The sequence below is a fragment of the Rousettus aegyptiacus genome, unplaced genomic scaffold (genome assembly GCF_014176215.1).
Source record: "Rousettus aegyptiacus isolate mRouAeg1 unplaced genomic scaffold, mRouAeg1.p scaffold_m13_p_5, whole genome shotgun sequence".
Taxonomy (NCBI): Eukaryota; Metazoa; Chordata; class Mammalia; order Chiroptera; family Pteropodidae; genus Rousettus; species Rousettus aegyptiacus.
This window is the reverse complement of record NW_023416308.1, coordinates 89,914,245-89,936,608: the sequence shown is the minus strand read 5'-3', so window position 1 is coordinate 89,936,608 and position 22,364 is coordinate 89,914,245. Positions and strand designations below refer to the sequence as shown.

General features: G+C 46.1%; 1 protein-coding gene across 2 annotated transcripts in view; it reads right to left on the bottom strand.

The window, feature by feature from the left end:
* Window positions 1-14,482, bottom strand: part of NAV2 (neuron navigator 2) — a 678,828-nt gene extending 664,346 nt beyond the window's left edge. For both annotated transcript variants that reach the window (XM_016164919.2, XM_016164924.2), the window contains exons 1-2: window positions 14,388-14,482; window positions 8,650-9,304 (exon numbers count right to left, since the gene is read on the bottom strand). In XM_016164919.2, coding sequence (XP_016020405.2) covers window positions 8,650-8,724 — 75 coding nt within the window. In that variant the 5' untranslated portion in view covers window positions 8,725-9,304; window positions 14,388-14,482. The remainder of the gene's footprint in view (window positions 1-8,649; window positions 9,305-14,387) is intronic.
* Window positions 14,483-22,364: the final 7,882 nt, after the last annotated feature.

Here is a 22,364-nt window from a genome sequence, read left to right as displayed (position 1 = left end):
TTCTACTTACTACCAGCAACTTTAGGACCAAAAAAATAATCTAACTTTTCCAGCATCTTTTAAATCAAGTCTAAAAAATGCCAAGTCTTCTTTCCCATTGAAAATTATGCTAAAATAACAAAACATCAGCATCCATTCCTGCTGACTGAGGAAGGCAGTTTTATTCTCTGGAGGCAGTTTTATTCCCTAAAACTGGAGGAGAAAGGGGCTAGAGATCTTCACCCCCATCTGGTTATTAACATGTTGCATGGTCTTGAGCAGGTCACATGCCTGTCCATGCCTAACTTTCCTCATCCATCATATGGAGAAAACGCCAACTGCTCCATTATGACTGACACAGGAGATCATGGTGCATCCAGGGTACATTAGACAGCCTGGATCTATAGTGCCACTGGGATATTAGACACCATTCTACCAGACACAGGGGGAAAGCTCTGAACCTTGGTGGCACCTAGGATTCATGCTACCTGGGACACGCGTCAACCATATCCAGTTGCTGGAAAATTCTGTTTCTCCGATTCTATTCCCTTGTATCTGTGCTCATCTTTCCCTTCCTTTTGTCCCAGCCCTGGAGTACAAACTCATCATCAAATGCCTACATCGCTGCTATGGGCTCCGAATTGGTCTCTCTGTTTTCAGGCTCTCTCACCTACACTGCTACCTCACCCCTCCCTATCCACCCCAGTTTATTCTAAAATCTTTCCAAGTGCCACTTTGAGGCCATTCCCTAATTATGAAGCCTGCAGTGGTTTCTCAGTGTCTACAGTATACAATCCCATCTGTTCACATGAGTTGCCCAGTCTGTCCACCTTCTTGCCTCGACCTTTTCATTCATGCATTTTCTCACTCAACAAATATTTACAAAGCACATACCAGGCACCAGTCAGTGTGCTGGATGCTGGGGAACAGACCTAGTATCTGTCCTCCAGGTGCTTACAGTCTGGGTCATTGCAGGCAGAATATCTTAAGCCAACTCTCTCTCTGTCTCACTGTACTCTAGTGTATTAGTCTGCTAGGGCTGCCAAAACAAAACGCCATGAACTGGGTGGCTTAAATGACAGAAATTTATTTGCCCACAGTTCTGGAGGCTTGAAGTCCAAGGTCAAGGTGTCAGCGGGTCTGGTTTCTCTTGAGGTCTCTCTTCTTGGCTTGCAGATGGCCTCCTTCTCGCTATGTCCTCGCATGAACTTTCCTCTGTGCACAGGCCTCCCTGGTGTGACTTCCTCTCCTTATAAGTCCACCAGTCATTCTGAATTAGGGTCCCACACTTATGACTTCATTTAATCTTAATTATCTCCTTATAGGCCCTATCTCCAAACAGTCATGTCAGAGTTTAGGGCTTCAACATGTGAATTTGGGGCAAAGAGACACAGTTCAGTACATGCTGTGAGCTGCTTACTTAGTCAACTGTTCAGTGTGCTTCTCACTCAGGCCCTTATAAGCAAAGCTCAAGTTTCTCCTCCTCTGGGGAGGCTTGTCGCCACTCCCAACCTCTCCAAACCAGATAGACACCCACCTAATGTCATGTCACTGTCACTGCTGGTTGATCTAACTGACTCCCTCAAGACACTGCAAGTCCCAAGAGATTGGGGCAGTATCTAAATTTATCATTATGATCCTATGCTTTATACTGTGACTGGCTGACATATAGCAGGTAATCAATGCATTAATGTGGGATGGATGGATGGATGGATGGATGGATGGATGGATGGATGGATGAGGCTGATCTTGTATTGTCTCGCATTCTCTGCATTGAAATGAAGGCCTGGTCCCTTTGCTATCCTCTCTCCCCCCATACTTGAATAGGGCCTCAAAATTTACTGAATTGAGTTGCCTCTGGCTACCTACCATCTCTTTCCATCCTTCAATGACATGTGAAATGTGCTGTGGTAGGTCCTCAGCGTCCATCCCCTGAGCGTTTGGTTAACTCCCCCTCCATTCATGCCAGGAAGGCAGGCGGGCCATCCAGGCAGGGAGCTGTCAGCAGGCAGATAAGCTTGTAACAGCTGCCATCTCTGGCTCCAAAGGGGCAGCAGCAGCACACTGGGCCAGACCAAAGAGCAAGCAATTCAGCTCATCTGGAAAGAGCACTTCTGCTGTGAGAAACACAGAGCTGGAGCTGGAGCTAGAGCTGCATCCTCACCTGACATGTGAGGTGAGGATGTGTCCAGAGCCCCAACCTCAGAGCTTAGATCACTGGGGCAGAAGAGAAAGCAGCTCAGCCTCACCACAGTCTGTGACCGACCAATCTTGGGAAGGGTTGGTGGCATGTAGCTCTGACCTGATGAATAATAGGGACATAGTTCCCAGATGAACAAACACCTGTAAGATGTCACATAGGCCAATCCCACTATGGAGCATGTGTGCATGTGTGTGTACACACCAGTGTGCCCATGTATGTACATGTGCACAACTGCCAAGAAGTTGGAAGAAACTATTTTTATAGTAAAACCCAGTTTAACAACTTCAGAGATATAACCCTAATGGCAAGGTGAAATCAGTGCAGGTGTCTCTCAGACACAATAAGTTGCGGAACCATTGAGAAGTCCCTTAATGACAGCTTTACACCTGGGAAATGGGTTAATAACTTCTACATCAAGGGCTGGGGGAGATCTAAATGAGATCAAATGAAAGGAGCACCTATTACACAGCAGTTGTTCAATGTCAGTCACTTTCCTGTCCTTAGCCTATTCCTTAATCCATTCTGAAAATGTTACTAAATCTAGTCATGTGTGGTTGCAAAAATAATCTTAAAATATGTCTGTGTCTTGTTTTCCTTCTTTGTCTGAAAAGAAGTAACCAGTACTCTGCTTCCATTGGTGCAAATCAACTGAAAGAGCATCTCTGCCACCAGAAGGACTACATGGTGTCATGACTGCAAACCGCTCCATCCAAAGGGCTGCAAGTCCCCTCTAGCCACCAACATGCCGAAGCATGGCAACGTCTTAGAGTCATCCCTCTCCATCAGCGGTGGCTAGTCTAGTCACTGACAAACATTCTCCTGCTTCTTCCTTCAAAACATTGCTTCAATAGGCTCCTTTTTGCTATTCCCCTCACCGGACCCAATCTAGCCTCCCCCAATCAAATGCATCGATCGCTACAGGGAGCTCCTAACCATCTCCTTGCATCTCATTCTCCCTCATCCCTCTGTAAGAATGGACAATATATTAAACCAGTTATTTCAGAAGGTCAGATTCAGCTTTAGGACCGCAGGGAAAGAGGAATCTCAAAGCAATAAGTAACATTCACTCATTCAATCAATATTTATTGGGGCCTACCGTGTGCCAGGGGATGAAGAGATGGACAAGACTAGATCCTTCTTCAGTGAGCCAACAATCTAGTTCAGGTGTGTGACACATGGAAAAACATCTGGGCCGCAGGGAGAATGTGGTGCACTGCTACCCTGCTGCACTTGAACAAGGTATAAAAATATGTGAGGGATCCATTCTTCATGGAGGATGGATTAGTGGTCTGGGCAGCGGGGCCTTTCAGGTGGACACAATGCATAAGCAGACTCGGGGGACTGTAGGGGGGATGTGAGGTTTATTTATGGAACAGCAATCAGAGTTTGTTAAAAAGAGGAGATTTAGGTAAGAGAGAATGAGAGACTATAACAGTCACAGCAAATCCCACTCATCGAGTACTTATTATGTGCCAGGCACAGCGCTAGGCACCTTACAACCTATGAGCAAATATCGCTGGGGAAACAGCTCAGGGAGGTTGCTGATGCTGACGTTTGATGCTGTGGTCAACAAGACTCCAGCGAGATTTGATTGATTTTTTTTTACCCATTTTACCCCAGAAGTTAGGCACAAAGTAAAGTGCCAGGGGCTGTGGAGGGTGTCTCCTGAGAAGACAATGGGAAATCATTGAAAAGGATGATAACAGCTGGACTCTAGGAAGAGTAATCTGTCCAGGAGTGGAGAATGGACTAAAGGAGAAACAGAAACAAGGTTACGCCACCAACCAGGCCAGGTTGAGCCTGGAAAGAAGAGACAGCTGCGAGGTAGATACGTTGTGACAAAGGACAAGTATGGCTGGTGACTAGATAAAAAGGGAGTGGACTGGAAGGGTGGGGGCGGAATAAGTCAAATGATTCTGAGCTGTTAACCACAGGTGACGGAGAAGTTGGGAATGCCATTAATGAAATGGAGAGGAGAGTCCGATGGGGCAAGTGGGATAAAACACATTCCCCCTTTGAAGGGCAGGATGTGGCCATCCAGAGCAGTGCAGACAACCTGGAAATTTTAATTACACTAAGCCCAAGTTCGCTCTCTCCAAAGTCATTTGAAAAAAAAAAAAAAAAACTGTCTTCGGGAGTCTTTCATGTTGAGAAGCTAACAGCCAGGAGAATATTCAGACTAAACCATTTTTGTCACCACTCGGTTGTCAAATATCATAAAACCCCCGAACAATTCTTATTTTATAGTGTTCATCCTCTGTGGGAAAGCTCTGTCTCTGAAGGACAAACTTCTAAGGAGGAGTAGAGGAAAATCAATCAAAGAGTCATTCCCTTGACTGATCAATAGGTGTCTGTCAGGGAAATTTTACTTCTCCTATCTATGCTAGTTAAGTGGGTTCATAGAGCACTGAAGAATACTTACCTCACTAGATTTCTCTCTGTGGTAATTTGCAGCCCCAAGCCTCTCTGGAATTTTCCTGACTTCAGCACAGAATCTGAATTTGACAACTGCTAGGGATGCATGGGGGGTTACTGTCCATAAATGGCACCAAGATAAGTCACCAAGGGGGAAGGTCTGAATGGCACCCATCCCTGCAACAGGGTGAGAGTGGGCACACTCACATCTGAAGTCATCCATTTGATTTTTCCATGGCTAGCTGAGTTCTCCACTCAAAAGACACTTCCTCAGGGAGACAGACCCTTACACCCAGCTAAAATGCACCTTCTTGGAGGCAAGAAATTGTCTATGTCTAAGCACAGGTGTATAAGAGGTACAAAAATTCATCAAGCTGTAAATTAAGAAGAATGCACTTTACTGGATGTAAGTTATACCTCGATTTAAAAGAATATTAAAAATAATTATAAATACAAAATACACTCCCCCCTGGCCCCTTTTACCACTATGCTCTATTTATTTTCTTTAGCGCGTAGAGCACTGTCTACATATAGATGATCTAGTTACTTGCCTGTCATTTACTGTTTAGAGAGTCACTCTCCAACACAGTAGCCACTAGTCACATGTGTCTAAGTTTAAATTAATTACGACTAAATGAGATTTAAAATTAAGACCCTCGGTTACACTGGCCACATTTCAAGTGTCCCGTGGCTAAATATGGCTAGTGGTTACTGATGTATACAATGCCCAAATAGGACATCTCCATCGTTGCATAAAGTCATATGGACAGCACTGGTCTAAAACATAAGCTTCAGGGGAAAAGAGCCTTCATCTGTCTAGTTCATCACCAGCTCCAAGACTGGTGCTTGGCACATGAAGTCTCTTCCTAAATACTTGTTGAAATGATAGGTAAATAAAGGAATTTTGTGATCCCAAAAAAGAAAACACAGAGCGAAAACAAAGACCTGGAAACACCCTACATGTACATCTGTAGGGATCAGTGAAATGAATTTTGGTACATTCTATAGTGGAACTCTATTTAATCATGAAAAGGCATGAGGTAGATGTGTATATGATGACTTAGATAACTATGCTATATTAAATTAAAAAGCATGTTTCTTAAAAACATGTAAAGTACATTTCCATTTTACTAAGAAACACAAACTCTAAATAGTCAGGAATGTATATATAAAACTTAATAGCAGTCGCTGCTGGACAGAATTAAAGAGGAATTTACACTCTATTCTTCTGGAATGTCTGAATGTATAATGAGTATTACTTGAGTATTTTTTTAAGATTTAAAATCACATGTAGCCCTCTAAGATCAAAAGAAATCGCACATTGCAAATTGTCCCTAGACCGTATAGAACATTTCTTGAATAATTACCAAGTGCTAAATTCCTTACCCGTTTTATTTCATTTAACCATACGATGTCCCTGTGATTAATTATTATTGTCCTCTGCTGAAAATGTAGAATCTTAAGATCAAAGAGGTGAGGTGGCTTTCCTAGGATGGCACACCTAGAACACGGCCCAGTTGGCATTTGAACCCAGCTCTCTAGTTCCACGGCTCATGGCACTCTTCACTGCAGAAAGCACCGGGAAATACCCGCCAAGAGCCATTTCCAGAGGAGCCCCAAACTAGCCACTCCATCTATATGAAACCTCAAACCGTACAACAGGAGTGGCTTTTGCTGCTTGGGACAGTAGAAATACAGAAACATTCAAGCCAGCCGCTCTCCCTCTGCTTTGTCTCCGCTCCTTAGCCCACAATTGTCCTTCACTTGAGTAACAATTGAATTACATGCGTGCACACACACACGCTCGCACACACACAGAGCAATGCCACAAGGATCTGGTGCCAGTGAACGCCTGGTAACTTAAGCATGCTGGTGGGGGATGCTCAACTTCCCAGCAGAAACCTCCACTGAGCTTTTGTTGAATGTTCAGCCAATTCCCCCTGAAGAGGAGTTTTCAGCTCACCCGAGATATCTGAGCCAAAACACTGTAAGAGTCGCCTTTCAGCTCCCTGGACAAGACATTGCAGGCTGTATGCCGGGAGGCTTGTTTAGCTTCACACTTGACGCAAATGGGGTGTGTGTTTACCCACCAACACACACATGCACACACCAACAGAAGCTGCTGATGCCAACAGAAGCTGCTGCAGTGCCGATATTTCTAGAAGCCCAGAAACTATACTCAAGCAATATGAAACGTGAACATGATGCCTATCAAGAAAAACAATCTAATTCTTCCTAAGCAAAGTTTCAACCACTACCTTAAAAATTCAGTAGGAGATGAAATGTAATATACTCTATTAAACCTTATTTTACCAGCACAAGTGAGAGCTCACTCAAGCATGGAGAGTCATTAAAATGGATCTTACATATATCATTATAAATTTAATAATCGCCATGACGGCTAGAGTTCAAGTTAAAATGAATGTCAGCTGAGCATGACCAATTGATGTTACCCCAGCTGCCGCAGAGCCTCACTTGGGGTTATATTCTACTTCCAGAGGCTCCAATGGTACATGTGGACCCAACACAGCCAGAGCCAAGAACAGATGGGAAATGCAGACATCAACACCTAGCCAAGGCGAGGCCATCGTAATTGCATATTATCTCGGTGTACCAGCCCAATTAAAATTTTCTACAGTGTCAGAGGTCCCAAATGTTCCTCCACTACATGTCTGGATGTCAAACTTGACTAACACTCAGTAAAATGCAGTCAATCCCAGGTTCTGTTCACAACAATTACCGATTTTCCTTCTATCGCTCGGAAAGCTTCTGTAGAAATAGGAGCAAACAGGTCTAGCAGGTCATACACTGAATAAACCGAACACCACAAGACAAATTTCAGGTGTCTAAGGTAGTGGGCATTCTTCCTGCATTATGGTGAATGCAATTTCAGTGGTGGAAACTTTTTTTTATTAGGAATGGAGTCAGTATCTGTATTTTTAAAATGTAGTTTGTTTCCATTTATTTTTATCCTTTGAACATCAGAGCAAAATGTCATACAAAATCCTTTTAACACAGAGACATCTAAAATTATAAGGAGTTTTAAGGCTAGTATTCACCTCCACATGCATTTCACACCGGGAGGAGATGATCTTTGAGACTCACAATGAGAGGGGCTACTCCACCCCACTCAGAAAACACAAGTTTTTCAACCATCTACGACATTTCAAAGAGAATATCAAAGTTTATTTTTACATTTACGCAAGCTCTGGCCCTGCTGGAACTGCATTTAACCCTTGCCACCACCCCCGCCATCTCCACCACCCCAACCTCCCCACCCCGTCCCACCCCGTCCTAGCAATTCCCTAGGGAGTGAGGAGATACAGCTTCACCTTTCTTTCTATACAACCAGCCACTCAAAAACCGAATGTATCTGACTTGTAAAGACAAGTTGAACTTTAACTGTTAGACACAAGTCCTGGGTGACTGCATCTTTCAGACTGATGACAGCAAATGACCTACACTCAACAGGCCTTTTTAAAAGGCTGTGACATTCTCACAGATGGGACCAAACAGTGGAGTAGGAATATCCTTTTGATCCATAAACACAAGAGCCAGCAGACCACATGAAGAATAACTCAAACAAAACCACCACTGTCAGGAGTGCCATTTCCAAAAGATGCTAAGAGTGTGTGAATCCCAAAGAGGATTCAGTACAAATAAGCTCATATTTGACTTAGAGAACACCAATACTTTTTGACTACTCCCCAAGCTAAAGCTTATAAATCTTTGCCTTTCTGGCTCCCAGGATCGAATTTTTTTCTCCCTCTCTCTCTCTTGCGCTCTTGCACTCTTGAGCGCTGTCTCGCGCGCTCTCGCTCTCTCTCTCTCTCTCTCTCTCTCTCTCTCACCTTTCCCATCAACAAGTCAAGGCTTCAAGCTCAGCACTAGGACCTGGCAAATCACGAGCCACCACTCTGCCTCCTTCACCAGAGAAACACAAACAAGCATAATCAACAACAACCACATTCTGCTGACCACCTGGGCTCTCTCAATCATGCTTAGCAACTCCAGTGCCATGAGCCAAGCGACAAAAAAGTTCTGCCACTTACCCTCTTTTGATCTTCCAGTCCATGAGTAACCAGCTTTCTCTTCTGCTGTTGGCTGGACTCAGAAACCGATTCCATCTCCCAGGAATAAAACCCCCCTCTCTCCTTCACTGATGCTTCCAAATCCACAAAGGAAGAAAATGACCGAGGCAAAGGCGAGGCATGCACGCTGCCAGACAGCTCCCGCCAGCTGAGGAAATCCACGCTACCTCTTCAAAGCTCTTCCCTGCTTCTCACAATCCACGCGGGAACCTCACTCGCCATCGCTGCCTTCACAATGAGAGCGGCTGCTGCCGGCATCGTGAGAGCTGGGAGTTGGGGTTTTACTTCAGTTCCAAGACTGGTTTCCTGAGAGCCCAGAGGACAGATTTGGGCAAAGATGAGTCCATATCCTGGGGCATGTGCCACATTACTGCCCCAGAAATCCTCTCCCTCACTGTCTCCTTGGCACTGATAATTTATATGTCAATAATGATGTAAATGGGCATTTAATCCACCGAGCTGATAGCATCCACATCCCTCTCCGGCAGCCCCTGACTCCCATAAATCACCACAAACACTGCTCGCAAAGCCGCTCCTCACAGTTCCAGCCAGTGTTCATTACAGAGGTTGCTCCCCTCTCGGGCTGTCATCTTCCTCCATGGAGTGAGACCCATACCTGAGGAGAAAATATGCAACAGTCAGATTTGTCTTTTGTGGACAAGTACAGGTTCGAGCTGTCTTGCCCACCATCTGGAGCCCAAACGAACCAGCAGCCAGCGATCTTCCTCCCAGCCCCTCTGTACTCCAAACGCATCCATGGACAAGCAACCAGGGTTGGGGGGACCTCATGGGCCCTCCACTTCTCCTAGCCAGAGACATACAATGGACCCTGTTCTTGAAATAAGCACAACAGAGCCAGAAATGAGTTATCTTTCGACCCTACATGGGGTGCATCATCATCATCATCGTCATAGGAATAACACACCCAGGTATGATGAGAAAGAGAAGCAATGGACTAGGAAGCAAAAAAGCATCAACATTTTTCCCCCAATCAGAGCTGCGCAGACAGCATGTGGCAGACGAGACACCAGGGTCCACTGGGGAGGTGAAAAAGAGCAGCCTGGATCATCTGAGGGCAGAAAGGCGACCGTGCTACGGAGGAGCTGCATTCCTTGCCTTGGAACCTGCAGGCAATGCAGGCACCCAGTCACCTCCTGACTGACGTCACAGAAGCTGGTGGGGGGAGGACAAGAAGGGAGGGGAGAGGAGGGACCTCCGCGCCACGGAAAACATTTTGCACGGGGTGCACCCTTCCGTGAACAGTGTAAGAGGGGGGAATCTATTTGAGAATCTCCATGAAGATGCACCAAGAAATAATTATGAACATTTCTTCCCATAGCACCAGCACCACCAGGAAAGAAAGGGGGAAAAAGTGGTGGGGGAAGCTCTTTACTAAAAGACACTAGTCTCTTGCCAGCATTTCTAATCAACTCACTAGCCATTCTACAATTCAGTCTGTGCCAGCCTCCGGGAGAGCAATGGCCAGATCCGGCCACAGCGGGCACTAGACAGAAGCCCTCAGACCTTCCCTTGCAGCTGTCCTGACCGGTGGCTACCTTGGAATGAGGCCGAAGTCATCCCCTGATACAAAAGGCTTCTGCACAGCTCAGTGCCAAAGCAGGTTAAATAGGGGAGGTAGAGTGTTGAGAGACACAGCCACAAAGGGCTTATGAGGAAGAGAATTGCTTCTTTTGGGAGAAAAACTGCAGAAAAGTTGGAGGCTTGTCCTTACCACATGAAATGCTTAGCCAGAGCAGATTTCTCCAAGTGAATTTTCAAGTCACAAGTGTTCTGAATTTGGTAAGAATTAACGAGCCAAATGACCAGAAGACAGACATCTCATAACCCCAAGGGTGGCTGACATTAAAGGCAGCATAGGTGAAGCCCTCTCCTGACTCACAAACTAGATAAGCTTTCAGAGAGAGGCAGACGCCTTCTGGTTGCCCACCACCATCTCCGCAGGCTCTTCAAGGGATGCCTGGCAAAGTCGAAACCTCAGATCTGTTCTTTTTAGCTCCAGATAACAATGCAAATAAACTCTGGTGAACTCGCTCCAAGTATTACCCTTTTCTGAGTTTAAACTGAGACCTCAAACTAGAGGGACTCAAATGAAACTAGGTTTCAACTCTGCAGCTTAACTCATTGTGTGACCCTTGAGTAAGTGGCTTAACCTCCCTGAGCCGCAGTGTTCTCATCCATAAAGTGGGGATAATGACAACACATAAGAATAGAAAGATCAAGATCACCTATTGACAGAGTAAGTGATCCAACTGCTAACATGTATTGAATGTTTCCTCTGTTCATTCACTCAACAAATGTCTACCAAGGGCTTGTGATGTGCCAGTTGTCTAGCATCAATTAGGGATTCTTGGCCCTGTGTTAGAGATGAGAGATCTGAAGATAGGGAAGGCCAAATAACTTGCCTAAAGTCACACAGCTAGAAAGTTATAGGACTGAAATTGGAACCCAGGTCCGACTTCACAGTCCTCGCTCATATCCTTGCCTCTCTGGCAGAATCACTGTTATCTGCCTGAGTCCAGAGTCCACATTTTTTTACAGCTCCTAGATATCCTCATTAATAATAATAATAATAATAATAATAATAATAATAATAAAAGGGGGGAGGACAAGTGCCAAAAGGGTCTCCTACTTGGAAGGGCCTTCTCCAGAGAGGCTGCTTCATTTGCAGCTCTGGGTTCTCTCTGGATCTGAGAACAGCTCTGCACTCTGCACCAGGCCCCTAGCTCTCTCCCGGGTGAGACCTTGTCACATCCCATTATACCAGCCGGTGCACACACACCAAGTGCACATGGGGACAGACGTTCTCGCCACAGAAATACCTCCCCATCAGTGAGGAGTGGGAGGACGTTTTACACCTCCTGCAAGCCTTTGTTTTTTTCTGGGAGTCAGTCTCTACCAGTTCTGGAGCTGTCGCTGTCCTGGTGCTGGAGCCAGGGTGGGGAAGGGTTACTGGAAAAAGGGGAGAAGTCAGGAGACTGCTGTCAGCTAACTGCCATTTCCGATCTGTTTCCTGATTGGGGAGGGTGGGCTTCATGAGAGCAAGTCCTGATGTAAAAGCTCCAATTTCTCACTGCCTAGAAAAATCTCGGGAAGTTTAAAAACATTTGAATAAAAAAGAGTTGAAAGGCATGACTAAGAGAACCTTTAACTAGATTGTTGAGAAGTCGACACGTCTGTTGCATTGACCCCTAAATGTAGCAACATAGCAGCAGCTTCTCCTCTTTGTGCCATCGTCAGCCAGGAGCAGTGCAAGGGCAAGGGGTGAAGAGAAAAGACTGGACTAGATTGCACCATAAGATGTGTGGGGGAGTACTGTGGGTAAGACCCGGTTTCTCCTTTAAGTCCACAAAACAAGTCCAGCTGTATTGAAGACATCCTGAACACACTGCCTGGGCTTCCTCCAGCCTGGTTCAAACACAGTCTCCAACAGGCTTCAACTCCCCACTCCACATCTGCCCAAATTTTTGCCTTCTTGGCAACCAACAGGGGGGAAATTTTGCTTTAAGAATGTTTGAAGGTAGAGCCTAGGAAGTGAGGAGTTAGGAAACCGTCTAGTCTCAAACATAGAAGCATCCTTCTGGGAGGGCCACTGAGGTCCCTCCCTGCAGTAAAACTCCATTCTCTGGTAAATGCCAATTTGGATTCCAGGGACCAGACATTTCATAGACCAGACCCTTTCAAGTTCAGTGTGCTCCTTTCTTCTGCCTGGGTACCAGAACGTGAGCCATTTTATATGTTCGGCAAAAGATCCTTCTTAAATTCACCTAGGTTACCCAAATTGAGCAAAGCCCCTTTGGCTTTCTCCTCAGGTCTCTTTTTTCTCTCCCTTCTCCTGAAACCTGCCCCCACCCAACCAACCTTCCTTTCTCAGGAGGCTCTGAGACTAGAGTAAACTGGTTTACTCTAGTAAAGGTGGGAGGGGGCAAGAAAGGGAAGTCTGATCTGTTTCATCTTATAACTGGAGTTAAGCTTCTGAAACCAGGGTGCATCCGTCTTTCCAATGGTCTAATTAACACTCATCACTAACACAGCATTTTTAATTAGTCTTTGGTGCCAATAGGGGAAATGGAGGAGCTTCTTGGAAACCTAGCATTTCATTAATCAATCAATAAATAAGTTGCATAAGATGTAAGAAAGAGAGCCAAAGAGGCATGGTGGTTTCCGGGCTGGGTTTTTTATTTGGGGGCTTTTTTGCTCCCAAAGGGAGCCAGCCTAACGGGCCACTTCTAAAGCCTCCAAAGAGGGCTGACCCAGCGGCCAACCCCTGCGCCTTTATTTGCGCACAGTAAGCGAGCAGAGCGTGCTCCCGCCTCTTCCCTGAAGAAAAGAAAGGATCACACACAAAAATAAGTCACTAGGGCCCCAGCTGGGAGGCGCGGGCTGCCGCTGCTACTGCCGCTGGGGTCCCTTTGCCCGCAAGAAAGGAGCTCAGCTCCGCGGAGTGCACACCCGGCAGGCGCCTTCACTCCCGGTGCTCGGGCGCCCCCTCCCAGGCCGCTGCCCTCGCCCCTCCGCCCGTGGCTACTCGGAGCGTGGGAGAGAGAGCCAGGGAAACCGGAGGCTCGGCCTATTCACCCCAGCTCGGATCCACCTACACACACACACACACACACACACACACACACACGGACACAGTGAAGAGACTCAGATACAGACTGACACAAGCATAGCAGACACTCGCGGAGATCCAGACATACACTACACATAGACTTATAGGCACGCGCGCGCGCGCACACACACACACACACACACACACACCCCTACGGAAGCTCAGATCACACATCAGGATGCACATCTACCCAGAGAGGGGCACTCACAAGCAGGGACCAGACCGACATTCAGAGACAGAGGTGGCTGGAAAACAGAAGCACAGACAAAACACACACACACATACACGCGCACACACACACATGCACACACTCTCTCACAGATACATAGTCAAACACACAGAAGAGGGTCACGCACGAAAACCAGAAATACACAGAAATGCAGACAGGAGGATCCACAAACATCAATACTCAGACATAAGCACCCGGAGAGGGCGTTCACAGACACCCACGCCACCCGCACATACAGAGGGACCCAGACGTGAGGATACACCCAGAGATGCGATCACACCGAGAGGGAAAACACAGAGACACACAAACAAGACACCCGCAAACACAACAACATACACAAGGAGATACACGCAGCCTCAGGCACGTACCACCAGAGGAACACACACCCACTCTGGAGGGGGGCGTGTGCAGCATCCCCGGAGGCAGGGGAAGTGCGCCCCGGAGCTACAGAACCACCTCGGAGCAGCGCGCCCCATCGGCTGGGGAAGACTTTCCCAGTGCATCTCTGAACAAGGGCCCACCAGCCGTCAGCGTGCGCTGGTCGCTGCGTGTCCGCCCGCTAGGTCTCCGTCCTGTGACCTCATGGATATGGAGGTCCCGGCTCTCCACCAGGGTCCCACAGTGGAGGTGTGGTCCCTGCGCATCTCCCCGTGGGGCCAGCCAACCTTCTCCCCACCAGCAGTTCCCTCTCTGCTCGGCCCCCGGAGCCCAGCACAGAGCATCCCCAAGTCCACTCCTCCCTGCTTGTCCAGTTACGCAGTAAACTTTCCCCCGGCCAGTCCTGGAGCCAGGCTGCCTGGCCCGGCTGGGCCCCAGAGAGGTGCCGCAGGGGGCTCCTACCTGCGCTCACGCGGCTTCGTAGAGCCTCTGCCTCTAGCCGGTCTCTCACCACGCTCCGGCCCGCGCTCCTCAGCCCCGCTGCCTCTGCAGCCGCTCCTTGCCCTCCCGTTACCCGGGAAACCGCCTCCTCCTCCCTCCCACCAACCAACCAGCGTCGTTCACATGGCACCTCGTAGCCAATGGGGGACCTCGCCATCGCGGTCCCCTTCCAGGGTCCCGAGTCCTATCCCCGGCTAGGGGACCAAGAGGGAAGCAGGGGTCTCTCTGGAGTTGCTGCTACTCGAAGGTAGAGAGTAGGGTGGGCAGAAAGAGTCATCTGGTCCGTACTGTTAGCGATCTTATTCTGCAGGACAGGCATACCTGACGCTGTTAAGGAATACCTGCATCACTAGAGAACCTGGATTGGAAAACAACTCAGGACACCTAGTTCAGCCTTTCACTACACTTCAAAACCCTTTGGACAGGGTCCCATCAGGGAGCTGTCCAGCCTGTGAACACAGTTCTGAATGGGGCGCTGGCAATCTCCAAGGCAGTACTCAGTGCCTCCCCACTTGTAGAGCTCCGACTTGGGGCATGTTCTTTCCAGCACAGAATTGAACCTGCCTCCAGGGCAAGACCCATTTCTGCTCTCTTGGACATCCAGAACAAGGCTTCCTCAGCCACCTAACAGAACTTCAGAAACTGAAGAGCAGCACATCTTGTCCCCCAGGTGACCCTTCTTCGGAAAGTTCTGCATTCGTCTTCTGTCTTCCCCAGAGCCATTTCGAAATCAGAGAGGCTTGTGCTAAGCTATGTTCCTTCATGTGGCAGTCTAGTGCATAAGTGCCCAGGTGGGAGAAATCTCAGGATCCTAGCACTATTTGCAAATAAGACCTGAAGTCTTGAAAACAAAAATTCTCTTGTCTCCTAAGTTGAGGTCAGGTCCCAAAACATGGAGTAAAAGGTGAGACTGATATGTCTGGAAAGGCACTAGGGTAGACACTTCCATCTCTAAAACCTCTTATTTAGTTCCTATTTCATCCTCTAATCAAAACTTTCTCCATCACATAGGAAGTTCAAGGTGAGGAGGTAAGAAGTCCTATTGGTCCTGGTAGGAGGGTGGCCTGGACTTTCCAACACCTACAGATGCCACTAGGCTGCAGGGTCTGTCCACAGCCACAGACAGGTCTTGCCACACTGCTACCTGGTGAGGACCGTGTGGGCCCAGCATTCGCAGGGGCTGTAGACCCAGCCAGTTCACTGGAACAGGCGGCCAGGACACAGGCCAAAGCAAAAGGCCAGTCCTGCTTCTGGCCCCTGGTTGAGGGATGGGAAGAGATTCAGGCTCAGGAAGGCAGAGGTGCACTCATCTGCCATCAGGGCAGGAAGAATTGATGAGGCCCACATAGTACCCAGACAGACCTGTGCCAGTTCTAACCAGCACTCCCCAGGTGTGGTGGTAGGAAGGGGGCTCCTCTTATTGAGAGCAGAGGGCCCAGGTACAAGATGGCAGCAGGGAGAAAGCTGCAGCTGGGGGGTAGAAGTGCAACTATGCTCATGCTCAAACACTTATGTGTATTATATTCCTGGGTCCTGCTCCAGAGGGGCCCATTGAGAATAGTCAAGAGACAGAACTGAAAAATAAAAACCATTTCATTTACTTAGCCAATTCCTGCACATCTCCCAAGTTAAGCAAGGATTTGGTAGAGGAGTAATATCATGTACCAAGTTATAGGGGGTGTAATTTGGTAGAAGTATACAGACTTGAGTCTCGCAGCCTAGGCTAGAATCCTCTCTTGGCCATTTATCAGCTATACATTCTAATCTTCGAACCTACATTTCCTCATCTATAAAATAGAGTAGCTAATATTCCTCCTGACAGAGCTGTTCTGAGGATCAGATGTGATCATGGATGAGCACATGCTTTGTGAGCAATAATATACCTTGCAGAGCAGAAGGACTTTTACAATAGACCAAGTCTGCCCCTGTGATGGTTAATTTTATGTGTCAACTTGTCTAGGCTATGGTACCCAGTTTTTGGTCAAATAGCAATCAAGATGTTGCTGTGAAAGTTCTTTCTTCAGATACGATTAACATTTAAATCAGTAGACTTTAAATAAAGCAGATTAACCTCCAGAATGTGGGTGGGCCTCATCTAGTTAGTCCAAGGCCTTAAGAGAAAAGATTAAAGTCCCCCAAGGAAAAAGGAATTCTGCCTCCAGACTATCTTTAGACTCAAGACTGAAACATCAGTTCTTCCCCAGATCTCCAGCCTGCCAGCCTACCCTGCAGATTTTGAGCTTTCCAATCCCACAATCCCATGAGCCAATTTTTCAGATAGACAGACAGACAGATGATAAACAGATAGACAGACAGGGTTCTATTTCTCTGGAGAGCCCTGACTAATATAGCCCTTTCCCAAAATGATCAGGATTTGCCAGGCAAAGGCAAAGAGAGAAAACCAGGTGATCAGATTTATAGCCTGATCATGAGCCTACAAGTTGTTGGTATATGTGTGTCCGTTTCCCCAAGTTTACTCCAAGTAGGCATTGGCTTATTTTCAAAGATGGTGTCAATTCACCACTCTATACAACAACCTTTCATCTATTAGACATGGGCATCCTGGGGGATATTTTTCTAAAATAGCTCCCTTTCTCTCCTGGATGTCCCAGTCCTCACCTGTATACTAGGATCCAATAAGACAGTCTATTCTATGGAGAGTATGGTTCTCTCTCCACCCCCCCCCTCTCTCCCTCACACACACACACACACACACACACACACACACACACACACAGGCATCCCAAACAAGAGTCATGGCAGCAAAGGCTTTAACACCTACTGTCACCTGCAAGATCATTGTTGTCTCAATTAAGGGTGCACAAATTTTCAAAAATCACATCCACTCACTCACTTAGGGTCCTAACCCCAAATCTGTCCCTATCAGCTGAAGGAAGGGTTACTTCCATTTCATCACAGAAAAACAGGAACCAGAACATAACCAGGTCTCCCTGAGACTAGAATTGCAAGCCTGGTGACTGTGGCTACTCCTCCCGTGCCTTCTGTAAGTGAATGTCCCTTCTATCACCTTCTTCTCTGCTTACTTACCTTCCTCATGGGCTAATACGGCTGCCAGTCCAAGGGTCTATCTCTGGATCTCCCAGTGCAAATTCCCAATACAGTTTGCCAGCAGCCTCTGGAACTTACTTCAAATTCTCATGAAAGAATCTGATTGGTCACTGACCTTTGGCTCAGGTCAGGGGTCAATCAGCAGTGGCAAATAGGAAAGGGACTTTTGCATGGTTAGGCAATGGCAGATGTTTGTAGCACACGGTGAAAGGAAAACATGCAAAGGCCCTTCCTTAGTTTAGCTTCTGACTCCTACTACTGATCCCTTGCACCTCAGTTTTCTTGTCTCCAAAATAAGAGTGTCGTGTCACCCTTTTTCAGAGCTAGAGAATCCCTGAAGGAAGTGCCATTGTGAAGCATTTTAGAAAATTTAAAAAAAAAATTCTTATAAATAAAGAAAAATCTTTCATCCAACCTCAAGAAAACTTGAGGGAAAAGTCTCTGGTCTTAGGTCTCTGGGGAGCAGGCCCAGTCTGGTAAATTCAGCTCAGACACAGTCTTACATGTGCTAGACATCACAGAGGTGGCATCTTAAACACAAAAAAAGGTTCTTCTCTCATGTCTTGAGCTGTCTCTAAATTGAACACAGAGCCAGTTGGCCAGCAGAGAAGGAAAGAAGAAGGAAAACATCCCTTTCCACCAGATTTTCTTGGATTGGTGAACTGTCATTACCTTTGGGGAACCAAATCTAAGAATTTTCCTCAAAATTCCTTGTCAGAATTGGTTGTTCCTTCTCTGGAATCCCATAGGATTCTGTACTCCCTTCCTCTCTTTAATAGCATGCACCACTCCCCAGCAATAATCATCGCTTTTCATGTTTATCTCCCTGACTAGTCATTTATTCATTGATCATTCACTCAATCCTGCAACAAATTTTATTGCCAATAAGCATTCTGAGCTACAGCGGTGAACAAGGTAGAGAAAAGGTCCCTGCTTTCATGGAGACAATTAAGGAAGGTGTAAAATAAACAAATATTTAGTCAAGATAATGTCAGAGCATAATCAGGGCTCTGCAGAGAATAAAAATAGGATGGTGTGATAGAATGACTAGGTGGCTACCTTCAACTGGGTAGTTGTAGGAAAAGAAATTTAAACTGTGATCTGAATGATAGAAAGGATCCATCCATGCAAGGATCAAGAGGAAGAACATTCAAGCTCCTAGAAAAAAGGCCATGAGGCAGATGGCAAACAAGTGTGGAGTGCTTGTGGAGCAAAAAGATCAGTGCAACTGGAAGGTAGTGTTCCCATCTGTCTGGGGATAGCGAGCCCGTGGAAATAGCGGACACCAGGGAGTGTTCTCTTCTGCTCTTTTCTGTACCCTGGCATGATACCAACTTTATCCTCATCCAACGTCTTTCCTTTCTTTTAAGACTTAATTTGTCTCTTCCGACATACCAACCTAACCTCACTCTATACGCCCTCACCTCATCCTTTCCCTCCACACAGACCCCCTGCGTCTATGATACGTCTTAATGACTATGTTTTCTTGCTCCTTCGTTCATTTAGTGAATAAATTTTCTCAAGTGCTCACATGTGCCAAGAACTGTCATGTCTATGTAGTATGATCTTATTGACGAGAACACATGAAGAATCAGGAAATCTCTGAGAAGTCAAAAGAGATGATACGAAGGTTTGTAATAAAGGATATAGCCTCTCACGTCCTCATTCAAGACCTCTATACTCTTGATTTACTCACACTTTTAGTGGGGCAGGTTATTCAGTTTCCAAGCCCCCAGCAAATCAAAGGAAGGCATTGGTACCTACAGTTGGAAAACTGATAACGATAAGAAGCAAGAGAAGACAATCTGTCAGCAAGAGAGACCAATACACCTATGGAAAACAAAACAAAAGGTCCAGGCAATCTGGGACCATTTGGTGAATGGGCAATCAATCTTACACATCTCACCCATTTATTACTACATGGATCCCTCATAATACTGACTCTGAATTCAACATAGGTCTTATAAGGCAGGAAAGATTTTAGTATGCCAAAAAGGTTTTCATACAAATTGGCTAAACGGAATTTAATGGAAAAACCCAGGGCTACTAAGAAAGTTCAAAACTGATGAATTCTGGACAGGCAATATTTTATACTGATAAAACTATTAATTACAATTTATTGAGCAACCCTAAGATAGTTGCTTTAAATACTTGACTTCACTCAAGCCCCACAATAATTCTGTGAAGTAGGTACTGTTTTCATCCTTATTTTCAGAAGAAGGAAAGCAGAGGAAACAGGCTCAGAGGGGTTGGTGAATCTCTCCTACAGATTTGAAAATATCGACTTGCTGTGATCCTATAAATATGACTCTCATTCTGGATCATTTAGAAGCATTTTAAGTTTCACTTGAAAAAATAAATAAGTAAATAAATACCAGGTAAAGGTTTCCATATAAAGAAAAGTCATCACCCACCACCCACCATGCTGCTCTCATTTTCTGGGGAGCCTGCAGGCTTCATTTTGTGCTTCTCCCCTTTGTAACTTTATTGAAGAATGACTTAATAGAAGTCACTTGAGTGTCCTCATTTGCAGAATGGTTGCGGTGAGGGTGACAGGGAAGAGAGATAGATTAATTGTGACATTCTGGTTCTTTCCCCTCCTGCCCCCGGCAGGTTCTCCTCAAACTTTTCCCTCATCATCCTTCACTCAGCACCACCACGGTTGAGTGGCTAGAGTAGATTTAAGGAGCCTGTTTACCCAACTAATAACGGGTTGAGACAATGCTACATTGTCTGAAACAGACAGTGGCGGGGAGGGAGTTCATTGTCAGCTGGCAAGGGGTGGAGGCAGGGGGTGGACTGGCCCTGGTTTCCCAGCCTGGTGCTTCTGCAAGCCTGGGAGGATGCTATAAAAACAGGCCTGCTGCGAAACACCCACAGATGGCATGAGCGCATCAGTTGGGCTGTGGAGGAGCCACATACAGAGGACGGGGCCCAGAGTGGAGCATTCTAGGGAGGTTGAAATGGGTAACAAGACCTAAGCTATAAGTTTATTGTAGTAGACTCTTTTGGTTTCCAAGATATCTGAAGAAAGCAGGGGCATATATGTACTAGAAATGGAGTTGAAACTAAATTTTTTTTTTTAATCCAATGAATATTTATTGAGTACCTACTGTTCTGTGTATGTGCTGTCATCACTACTGGAGGAGCTACCACAGTGAACATGACAGACCGGTTTCCTTCCCTCAAGGAATTTTATATTCTAGCAGTGGAGCCAGTCACTCAACAGAGAAGCAAATAAATAACCTGATAGTTTTAAAAAGGGTTGACTGCCACAAAGGAAGTAAAACAGGATGATGCGACTAAATGGTGACCAAAGCTAGGGAGAGCAGCATTTCACAGGACGACCAGGAAAGGCCTCTCTGACGGGGTGACAATTCAAATTAGACATGAAAAAACAGCTGAGTGAAGGTCTGGAGGAAGACCCTCACAGACGGAGTAGATAGCAAGTGCAAAAAGGCCCTGACACCACAATGAGTTTGACGTGTTCACGAAACCAGTGTGGCTAGAGAGAGTGGTGAATGACGAAAGGAGTGTTATGAGATTAGGCCAGAGAAATGTGTTCTCAATGCAATGAGAAGCCCTGGAAAGCTTTTAGGAGAAAAATTTTTCAAAAGGTGGTTTTGGCTACATTGTTGACTTTACTGTAGAGGGTAAAAGAGGAAGCAGAGAGACCAGATAGAAGGCCAATGAGGTCTCCAGGTAAGATGTGATGGTGGCTTAGAGAGGAGATAGAGATAAGAGAGCAGACTTAGAAAATATTTTGGAAAGGAGGCATCAGGGTAGTTGGGGTGGGCAGGAAAGTCACCAGGAGCTCAATAGAAATCACCTACTCTCTGAATCTCTCTCGGATTTAAGCTTCTCTTTGAACATCTACTCCACCCTACGCTCACCCCAGTGAGGTTTCCCCTATATACACACTGAGTTCATTCAGACCTCAGCCCACCTGCTGTCTCTCCCAGACCCAGGGCTCCCTCCTGCTTTGGTTCCCAGTGCTAACTAGATCAGTCCAGGTCAGGTACCAGAAGGAGGATCTGATGGGCACAGCTCTTCTCCTCATGTCAGGCCAACCTCTGGGTTACCTTCTCTCTCTTGGTCAGGTGCTAACCTCCAGGGCAGGTTGGAGAGAGTAGGCGCATTTAATCAAGGCAAGGTCATGGAAGCAGCAGGGGCTGTGGTGAGTCAGTCTCATGTACTACAGGCGGTATTATCAGGCGCAGTGCTAATCCTATCCAGCACCTCTATATATCACTTATTATTCCAGACACTGTTCTGAGTTTTATATGAGAATTCTTTTAATCCCCACAGCCGTCCCATAAAAAATATGATTATAATAATCATTTTTGCAGAAAAGGAAAGCAGCACAGAGAGGTTAAGTAACTTTTCGAAGGTCACACAGCTGGTAAGTTATAGAATTGGGATTTGGATTCAGGTAGTCTGGATCTAGATGCCTCAATCTTAACCACTGTCGAAATCCTTTCTAAGCTCTAGATCAGACATTACTGAGAAGGAATCTTGAATATAGATGTTGAAAGAAATTATAATAGATGCTGCTGACACTGCTGTTGTTGCAGATGATGATGATGATGATGACGACGACGACGACGACAATATTTTATCTAGTGAAGCCAGAAGGAAACATCTTGCACTACTTGGTTTAAACTCCAGATTTTCCATCTACTATTTCTGTGGTCTGGGAAAAGAACTATAACTTTTTTGAGCCTCAAGTTTCTCATCTAAAAAACAGTTAATAACATCTATCCTAGTTGTTTCATAGGCATTGTTTGTAAAACGATCATTAAGATACCATGAGAAATGTGTGCTGGGATTCTTTAGGAGCAAAGAGCAAGAACAAATTGGAGGAAGAAG